Below are 10474 nucleotides of genomic sequence, written 5' to 3' on the forward strand. Positions count from 1 at the left end.
AATTCAGGGCCTGTTCCTTATCCACTGGTCTACCTAGCTGCCCCATAACATTTGTTTTTACAAGATTTCTAGTTTCAAATTTTTCTAGAACTGTCCATATTTCTTAGAATCAGAGGGCAAGGTGAAAGTAGAAAGAACCCACTGATCAGCTCATCAAGGAAAGCCCCAAATGAAATCTGGACTTTGCAGAAAGAAACAATGTCACACTTTTGATGTGTTGGTTAGTTTTGCTGACCTGTTTTCTGGTTTTGATTCTTTGTAATAAAGGTTGGCTCTCTGGGAAGGGGAGCAGGAAGGGTATAGTGGGAAATGTAATTGCTAGCATAGTCGCTGGCAAATGTAGATTACATAAAAACAAAAGGCAAGCAACAACAACAAAAAAGTATTTTTTAAAACAGCACCACCAAAATACTTCAGAACTTTGATCAACAGTGACCAATCATGACTCCAGATGACTGATGATTGAAACAGGACTCCCTCTCAACTGAAAGGTATCAGACAGGTTTCAAATGAGTCATGAGTTGCTAATGTGTTGATTTGTTTATTACAAGGGAGTTGGAGGCATGGGAAATCATTGGGAAGTGATAGCAATGTAGAGGGGGAAACTCCAACAACAAACCCAATTTACTTGTGTGCTTGTATGAAATATGGCTTTATCCAGGGGTGTGTTGGAGTTAGCTGCACAGGTTGGACATCAGACTGTTCAATTATCAGTGTGAGCATTTACATCTTGGAAATAAATAAATGCTACAAAATCTGGGCTTGATTTATTGTTTTGTTGATGGTTTATACTTAAGAAAGTGATGGAGAAAATGTTAATAATATGGATTAAGCTTTAAAATGTTGTATCATTTTTCCCCCTAGGAGAGCCGTTTGTTAAAAGCATTTACCAGCACATCACTAGCTGTATCCCACTAGTACAATGTAATTTCCTTGAGGACAAGTGTTGTTTCATTTTGGTCTTTGTTTCTATTCTCTGTGCTTAGCACAAGATAAATGTGTTGACTTTAATTAGGAAAGGTTTGCTGAATTGAGTTGAAAGAAACAGATTGGTGCTGTGGCCAGAGATCATTTAATCCAACCCCTCCCACCGGGCTTTACCGAGGAGGAATGGGAAACTCCGAAGGGTTGACTTGCCCAAGGTCATTTGGCAGGGCCAGTATTCCAACTCAGATACTGCGACTCTCAATTCATCGATCTTCTAGAAGAAAAGGGTCGATTACTCCTGGCTAGAGCTCTCGAAGCAGGTTCCTGGAGGAATCAGAGGACAGGATGATGGATGATGGAGAGAGAGAGTATAATAGCTGACTTGGAAGGGTTGGCTAGAGGAAGAAAGATTGGACTTTGCTTGTCAGGGAATAGCTAGGAGTAGTGAGTAGGGTGCAAGCGGCGAGGAGACAGATTGAAGCTTGATGTAACAATCCAGAGCTACCCAAAAGAGAATGGGTCTATGTTAGTAGGTAGTATGCTCCCCATCCAGGGAACTATTCAAGTGGAGACCAGATGATCTCTTGTCAGGGATATTGTAGAGGGGAATTCCCGTCAAGGTATGGACAAATGGATAAGGTCTCTTTCATCTGTGAGACTTGGTGACCTCCTGGCGACCCACTCCCCTCCGAAGCCCTAGCACAGCTCAGTGCACCTTGAATGGGAGGGACTGGGAGGGGGGAGGAAAGGGGTGGGGGGAGGGTTGTCCTGTGCCCGCCTCCCTTCCCTCCACGACGCTTCTGATTGGCTCCTATCTAGGCCAGGGCTGCCGAGCCTGCGGATTGGCTCAGGAGCCTGCCCATCCTCGAGCTGTGCTTTTTCTCTCCCACTCCCCCCCACCCCTCCCACCCGGGAGGGATTTAAAGGGCCTAGGCGCTCTCTATGGCTACGGGATGCGAGCGCATTGAGCGAGACGAGCCCCTAGACCCCCCCCCGCACCCCCGCGACCCGAGCCGGGCAGCGGGCCGGGAAGAAGCCAGGCCAGAGCCCTATAACCACTGCCTCGACGGGCGCCCGCCACCATGTAGAGGCTAGCGACTGCATGTCGCTGTCAGTGCCCGGACTCCTGGGTCCCCCGCAGCCTGCAGCTCTGGCCCGCGGGGGCTACCGATGAGGTGAGCCGGAAGGATAACTAACTGGGGATGGGGAGCAGCGCTTTGGCGGTTTGGGGAGGGGACGCGCAAGAGAGGAATTTGGGGGCTAGGGGGCGGGGCGAGGGGATTAGGGGTTTGGAGGTTCCAATATGGGGTGAAGGGGTGCCAAGAAGGCGATGGCAGAAGGAATTAAGGACTCCCTGGGGTCAGGAATGCGGGGGTGGCAGTGGGTAGAGAATCTAGGAGGAGGCCCCCTGGGGCCAGAGAAAGGGATGGGGGATGGGGGAGCGATTGACTGGGGTGGGGGTGGGGGGGTGATTGACTAGGGGGAGGGGTGAAGATGAAAACCTCCCCCGACCATGCTGGAGACTAGGAGGCAGGGATGGGGGCCCCGGGTATTGAGAATGGGGTCCCGGGAAATGGGGGGAGGGTCCGGAGCTTTGGGACGGAGGGAAAGAATCTTTGGCTTGGAGCTTGCGGCCCCCCAAATGCCTCTGCCATTTGCCTCCTAACCCGCCGTAGCTCCTCCTCTCCGCTCCCCCCCCCCCCCATTTGTGCTGCCACTGCAGGTCCAGGATGGGGGCCAAGGCCCAGGCAGGCGGGAGAGGATGCATCCCAGATTCCCTCCCGCCCCTGCCTCTGCCTCAGCCTCTCGGCCTTGGCTGCATCTGCATTAAGGGGAGAATCAGAAATGTCGTTGCCCCCAATTGTCTCTTTTTGGGTTCTCTCCCCCCCCATTGTGCCCAGGTTCTACCAGTGGGGCTGGAGCAGCTCTAGAACAGGTTCCCCCCACTCCAATTAGACCTTAGGTAGGATCTGCTGAGATAAAGTGACCTGGGAGTGGGGGACTAAGCTGAACCCCCACTTTACAAGCAGGGTGACCTTCTCCTGGGAGGGGGGAACATGTTCCCCAAGGCCCAAGGATGTCTGTTATGTAACAGACAGGCAGGGCCACAGCCTTGTTACTATGGTTACCAAGGGGGGGGCTGGGGCTGAGGGGAGAGGCAGGAGAGGAGGCCTCTGGAGATGCAAAGCCCAGGTCCTCCCACTATCTTCCCCTATCCTGCTCCCTAGGCCTTCCCTGGCTCAGACTTGGGCTTTCCCTCATAACAGATTCTCCTGTCCCTAGCACCTCTCTTCCCTGCCTCTCCCTCTATCCCTTACACTCCCTCCCTCTGTCTTCTGCTTATGTCCCCTAGTCCCCTACCTACCTCTGGTCCTACTCTCTCCACATCCCTCCAGTGCCTTTTCTTCTAAGCAAAGCATTCCCTCCCTAATACCCTTCCATCACAGTGTCTTTTACCTCTGTACCCTGCATCCTCATGTTTCCACCTCCAAGTACCAAGCCCCCCATACACATCTCATCCACATCCATACCTTCCCACATACTCCCCTCCACATCCTGTCTCTCCCTCACTCACACCTGTCCCCTTCCTCTGTATTAACACCTCCTGCTGTCATACAGCTGACATCAAAGTCCTCCAAAATCTAGCACCCCCTTGAGCTTTTCAGTATTAGATTACCCACTCAAGTCATCCTGGAGGCTGACTGGCTAGCTCTGCCCCTCCAACCTCTCCTGTGCTCTTCTGCCTTTGAGCATATGCTCATTCACCTTCCCTTCAGTTGCCTAAACCTGGGATGGCCTCTCCCCCTCTCTGCCTATCCCTTACAACCCAACTCAATCAGATGCTCTCTCTTCCAGGAAGTCTTCCCAAAGCTGCCTTGTTGCTTCATGACCTTCCTCTTGGACCTGAGAGAGCCCTGGGTTTTGCCCTTCTCTAATAAACTCAAGTAGCAGCTTAATGTAGTAGATGAAAGAGGTGGCCTGGATTCAAGTCTCACCTCTGACATATACTGGGCAGTTGGATCCTGGGCAAGTGATTTCATCCTGCTCCATCCTCCTTCCCCGCCCTCTGGCACTCTCTAACTTTCTTTCTTTTTTTTTTTGTGAGGCAATTGGGGTTAAGTGACTTGCCTAGGGTCATATAGCTAGTAATTGTTGTGTCTGAGGCCAGATTTGAACTCAGGTCCTCCTGAATCCAGGGCCGGTGCTCTATCCATTGCACCACCTAGCTACCCCTCCTCTCTAACTTTCTAAGGGGCAGTTCTGTATGGATAGAGGGACTTTGTTCCACCCATGAAATCACAGGTTTGGACCGGAAAAAAAAACACCCAAAAAGCCAAACCCCCACAACCAAACAAACCCCAAAACCTTCCCCCCAAAAGAAAACACATGTAATATATCGTAATATAATTATATGCTATAGCTATATACTAGACTGTGAGTCCCATGAGGACAGGGTCTTCGTCATATAAATTTTGTATTTCCTCTAGCACCTAGAATCATAGGATCTTAATTTTAAGTTTAGAGCTAGGAAGAGATCATCCAGCCCAACCCCCTCAGTTTACAGAAGAGGAAACTGAGGACCAGACGATTTAAGTGCCTTCAAGGTCAAAAAGTAATGGAACTGGGATTTGAAGCCAGGATCCCTGACTCCAGTTCCAGGACCACTCTGCACACAGCAGTCACTTAATATTTGTTGAACTAAAGAATGAAAGAATGAACAAATTGATGAATCTACTCCTTTTACTATCCACTCTGTCGTCTAGTGTTAGTCCTCCATGATCCAGACCCTTCTGTTCCCCAATCAAACCATCTTCCACATCAAAGAGCAATCCTCACCCCCAATCTTCCCCATGCCTGAGGTCTCTCCGTTTCCAGTCTTTAACATTCTGTGAGTTCACAATTCCATTGCTCTCAACCTCAAAGGTCCCTAGAGTTCTCACCCTAGCTAGCCCCCTTCAAGCCTTTGATGCCAGGCTTACTTCCTTCAAACCTCTGGTATCAGGGGCCCTTGCTTTAAGCTCTGCCCATCCCCCCATTCCAATCCAATTCTCATATATGGAGCTGGGGCCCTACCACCTGCCCACCTGTCTCACTGAGGTGAGAACAAGCAGTGAAGTTAGACATTTGGGTGAATTTTCCTGATGTTTGTACTGTGGGTGAGGACTACGGAGGAATGGAGTGGAATCTGCTACCATTTTCCTGGCTGAATACTGTTTTTGAGGCAAGGACTCAAAATGAGTGAGGTGACTTTTGGCATTTCCTCTCTGCCCAGAGATTTCTTGACTTTTCAAATGAGGCTATTCAGTTGTTTTTCTAGCACAGCCTAACTCCTACGCCCACTCCCCCATAGGATTGAGAAAGCATCCCTGGAGGCTGGTATGAAAAATACTTCCTACAGCTTGGCCTCTATCCCTGATCCCTGGCCTGGAAATTCCTTCCAAAGCCTCCTCTGAGACATCAAGTCTTAGCCAGGAGACCAACCATACCCATCACTTCTTTTTTTTTTTTTAATTTAAAAAATTTTTTATTTACTTTTTATTTATGGGGCAATGGGGGTTAAGTGACTTGCCCAGGGTCACACAGCTAGTAAGTGTCAAGTGTCTGAGGCCGGATTTGAACTCAGGTACTCCTGAATCCAGGGCCGGTGCTTTATCCACTGCGCCACCTAGCTGCCCCTGGTGTGAGGCTCCAGTGGCACAATCGGTTAGTGTGCAGTACTTATAAGACAGTACATACCCATCACTTCTAATCTGGCTGGGACTCCCTCCCCCCACACCTCTGAAACCCTGGGCTTTGAAACATAATCCCCCCCCAATTTTTTTTTTTTTTAATAAAAATGGTTCTCTGGGAACTTGGAAAGGGAGAGATCTAGGGTGAAAATTAGGCACTGTAAAAATAAGATAGCAATTTTTTTTTTAAAGAAACACAAGTTGAAACTTAGGTAAGGGCTTTCCTAACAAAGGAGGGCACAGGACAAAGTGCCAGTGGGCAGTGGTGTGTGTGTGTGTGTGTGTGTGTGTGAGAGAGAGAGAGAGAGAGAGAGAGAGAGAGAGAGAGAGAGAGAGAGAGAGAAAGATTGAATTCTTTCCTGCCCATTGTATAGGACTGGGGTAAGAGGGTGAGAACCTCCATCAGATAAGACTCATTGTTCCAGCTCTCCCCAGGGTTAATCTAGAGTCTTCATCAGGCCCTATCGGTTTTTTTCTTCTGAGCAGCTTCAAGATCTAGTAGAATTGAGAATCGTAGAATTATAAAACACTAGAGTTCTGAAAAGGCCCTTAGAACATGGAATGCGGCACGTCAGAGCTGGGAGGGCCCTTGAAACATAGAATGAGGAATGTCAGAGCCTGAAGGGACCTCAAAGACCAGTGGCAAACCAGAAGGAGTATTAGCTTGGGTATGGGGGCCCTGGCTTCTAGCTCTAGCTTTGCCATTGACTTACTGTGGGACCTTGGACAAGGCACTTTTCCTCCCTAATACTCAGTTTCCTCATCCAGAAAATAAGAAGATTGGACCAGATGGCTTCTCAGGTCCTTCCCAGCTCTAAGTCCTATATCTCAGAGCCCTTCCATTGCTGACAGCCTATATCATTTGCTGTTTTGAAGTCCCTTCTTGATCTAAGAGTCTGAGTGGAAGACCCCATGGTTCGTATCTTGTGTGATGCACAACCAGGTCCTCACCTCAAGTCCTCTCTTCCACCAGGACACACCATGCTGACCGGTGTGGCCGATGGTATCATGTGCTGCCTCCTGGGCTCAACAACCAATGCTGTGGGTCCTCTGGAAAGTGTCGAGTCCAGTGACGGCTACACTTTTGTGGAGGTAAAGCCAGGGAGAATCCTCCGGGTGAAGCATGTGTGCCCCCCACCTGTGGGAGACCAGCCACCGGCACCGCTGCAGCCAGAAGGGGAGCAGGGTGGGCTAGTCCACTGCAAGCGACGCATCACAGTCTTCCGCAATGGGCAGCTGGTGGTGGAGAACCTTGGAGATGTGCTCCGATCTGACCTCCTGCAAGGGTATAATGGTATTGGTGAGCCACCCTCCATGCTGGAGCTGGAGATGCCTGAGCCTTCTTCCTCCTTGGGAAATGTGCCCTCGGGAGAAGGGGCTCGCCCGGGCTCAGGGCCTGCTGGGCGGCGGCGGAGAATACGGCGGCCCAAACGCACCATCAATATCGACTGTGAGAAGCGGGTCACCAGTTGCAAGGGTGCTCAGGCTGATGTGGTCCTCTTCTTCATCCACGGCGTGGGCGGCTCCCTGGCCATTTGGAAAGAGCAATTGGACTTCTTTGTTGGCCTGGGCTATGAGGTGGTGGCTCCGGACCTGGCAGGACACGGGGCTAGCTCCGCCCCGCAGGTGGCTGCTGCGTACACTTTCTATGCTCTCGCTGAGGACATGCGAGCCATCTTCAAACGCTATGCCAAGAGGCGAAATGTGCTCATTGGGCATTCATATGGGTGAGGCGAAGGGGTGGTGGCTGGTGGGGAGGGCAGTGGCATGGAGAGAGGGCACTATTCCTGGGATGGAGGAGACCTGGGTTCTAGTTCCTGGTCATTTACCAATTTGTCATGCAAGCTTGGACAAGTGGCCTCTCTGGGCTTCAATTTCCTTGACTTAAAATGAAAGGAGTCAGACTGTCCCTTCTAGGAAAAGCAGGGGAGGGCTGTGAGAAGGGGCAGACTCAGAGTTGCTGGGTCAGGGGTATCAGGAAGGAGGCAATTGTCCTTAGACCTTGGCCTGTGATAGCTGTGAAGCCCAACCCTGAGTTAGAAAGGCCCTTCTCCCAGCCTATATCCCCTCCCCCAATTTCCCCTGCTCCTTGGGGGCAGGGACTATTTTTTATTTCTTTTTGCATCCCCAGCACTTGGAACACAGTAGGTACTTAATGATTATTCACTGACTAATATTAAGTGCCTGGCCCTTAAATGATTGTTGATTGGTTAGGTCAAATGGGGGTGGAGTTGGGGGGAGAGTTTTTATAGGAGTCACAGGGACCCAGCCCTTTCCTCAGTCTTATTGAGCAGCCCCTCTCCCCGCTGCTACAGGGTTTCCTTTTGCACATTTCTGGCCCATGAGTACCCGGAACTGGTTCATAAAGTGATCATGATCAATGGCGGGGGCCCCACGGCCCTGGAACCAAGTCTGTGCTCCATCTTCAATATGCCCACCTGTGTTCTCCGATGTCTGTCGCCTTGCCTGGCCTGGAGCTTCCTTAAGTGAGACCTGGGGCCCGCAATCTCTTTGGAGGGGGCTTCTGACTTTGATATTGGGACTAGCATGATGCCCATGGGGTGGCCCTGGAAGGGATGTGTTCTGGACTTCAGGACTGGCATGGTGCCCATGGGGTGGCCTTCTGGGGGAATATTACTCCTGACGTCAGGACTGGCATGGTGCCCATGGGGTGGCCTTCTGGGGGAATGTGCTCCTCCTGACTTCAGGACTGGCATGATGTCTGTGGGGTGGCCCTGGAAGGGATGTGTCCATGACTTCAGGGCTGGCATGATGTCCAAGAATTGGTTCAGGCACAGATCCCTAAAATGACCCCCCACAACCCCTTGCACCCTTAGGGCCGGTTTTGCCCGCCAGGGGGCCAAGGAGAAACAGCTGCTGAAGGAAGGCAACGCCTTCAACGTGTCATCCTTTGTGCTTCGGGCCATGATGAGTGGACAATACTGGCCAGAGGGTGATGAGGTCTACCACGCAGAACTCACTGTACCTGTCTTGCTGGTGCATGGCATGCACGACAAATTTGTGCCTGTGGAAGAAGACCAGCGTATGGCAGAGGTATGGGGAAAGACAGGCACTAGCACTGCCCTTTCTGTCTCAGTCACCAACATGGCAAGCTACAAAAGCCCCAGAAAATATTAGGCTGGGGGGGGGGTGGAGCCTGGATCTCATTGTGAGGATTGTGGGAAGGCAGTAGTACCCTGGGAAGAGGGGATGGAGAGCAAAGAGGAGGGGATGGAACCCAGAGAGGAGGGGATGGAATCCTGGGAGGAGGGGATGGAGCCCAGAGAGGAGGGGATGGAATCCTGGTTCTTGAGCTTATGTGGGTAAATGGACACAGGAATGAATAAGAAAAAAGGAAAGGATCCCTAACCAGATATTGCAGGAGCCCAAAGGCAGGACTTCTTCAGTGTGAAGGTTAAATTGCAGACTTTCCCCTCAATGTCCATCGCAGAGCGGCTGGCTAGTGATGAGTTTTTGAGGGAGCCTGGCTTTTCTCAATCTGAGAGGCCAACCCCGAGACGGGGCTGGGTGGAATGACTTCTGGCCTTCCCTCCTCCAGATCCTCCTCTTGGCTTTCCTGAAGCTCATTGATGAGGGCAGCCACATGGTGATGCTGGAGTGTCCAGAGACAGTGAACACCCTGCTCCATGAATTCCTTCTGTGGGAGCCAGAGGTCCTGGGGCCTCCTGAACATCCTGACACCAGTGCCACCGAGAAGAAATAAAGTGGATGGATGGACGGACAGACAGACCGATGGGGCGCTTTTCAAGAGGCGGGGAGCTGCAGGAGAAGGCGCCTTCCCTCAGGCCTCAGGGAGGGCCATGGTTGCCCTCCCTCCGGCTAATGGAGGGGGAGAGGAAAGCCACAACGAGGGGGCCCCTCCCTACCCAGGGATCAAGGCACCCATGGGGGGGTCGCCCAGTGGCATTCGGAGTTGTCCAGCAGGGCCAGACTGGCCACTGAAGGAGGGGGCTGAAGCCTCCCCCCAACCCCATCCCCCTTTCTTGCTTGTCTCCTTTGCGTATTTATAGGCGCTATTTGGGGAGAGGGGTCCCCGAGGCAAACCGCCTGGGGAAAACTAGGGATAAACCCCTACCCTCCTGGGAGGGAGATGGGGCAGGTCTGGCTTTCTGGGAGGGTTTGACACCCACCCACACTGGCCAAAACAGCAGCGGACCCTTCCCCTGCTCAGCCGTGGCCTCCGGCTACCCCTAGCAGGACTAGTTGCACCATCCCCCATAATTCTAGGGAGCTGGAAATCACCCTCTCTATATTTAAGGACCTTGTACAGAAACTATCCTTCCTTCCATGTTGCAAACTCCACCTCCACCCCACCCCCCATTCCAGTGCTCAGTATTAAGGTCTCCTTTGTCTCCCCACTGGGCACCTGTCTCGTGTGTCTCTCTGCCGAGGACTGATTTCTAGGTGGTGGGAGTTCTCTCCGTCATCAGCACTGCTGCTCCTGGGGAAGGATCCTCCCTCCCCATCCCTGGCCATTTGACCAGGGACACCTCCTCCCACCTGATGGGGCCCCTCCCAGCTGGAAAGCCCTTTTCAGCTTGAGGGGGGGGGCTGCTGCCTGTGGGGCAGGAATGGAAGGGGGTGGGGGTGGGGTGGGGATTGTGCAGACCACAAGCTGTAGCCCAATAAATGTGACAATCAGCGTCATCCGTGGACCTTGTGTGTTGTGAGCTGAGCTCCTGGCCTCAAACCTGAGCACCCAAACCCAGGATCCTACTTCAGGTCGGGCCACTTCCCAGAAACAGGCCTTTACATGCATAAAATAAAAGAGATGGGATTACAAAGGAAGCCAAGTA

The 10474-nt window shown here is 51.8% G+C and overlaps 1 protein-coding gene across 1 annotated transcript; it reads left to right on the forward strand.

Moving 5' to 3' along the window:
- Window positions 1-1829: 1829 nt before the first annotated feature.
- ABHD8 (abhydrolase domain containing 8) lies at window positions 1830-10463 on the forward strand. The gene is made up of 5 exons (XM_043978573.1): window positions 1830-2102; window positions 6631-7384; window positions 7973-8143; window positions 8495-8711; window positions 9217-10463. The coding sequence occupies exons 2-5, from the start codon at window positions 6639-6641 to the stop codon at window positions 9379-9381; spliced, it is 1299 nt and encodes a 432-aa protein (XP_043834508.1). The 5' UTR covers window positions 1830-2102; window positions 6631-6638; the 3' UTR covers window positions 9382-10463.
- The last annotated feature ends 11 nt before the right edge of the window (window positions 10464-10474 follow it).

The sequence above is a fragment of the Dromiciops gliroides genome, chromosome 1 (assembly GCF_019393635.1).
Source record: "Dromiciops gliroides isolate mDroGli1 chromosome 1, mDroGli1.pri, whole genome shotgun sequence".
Classification (NCBI taxonomy): Eukaryota; Metazoa; Chordata; class Mammalia; order Microbiotheria; family Microbiotheriidae; genus Dromiciops; species Dromiciops gliroides.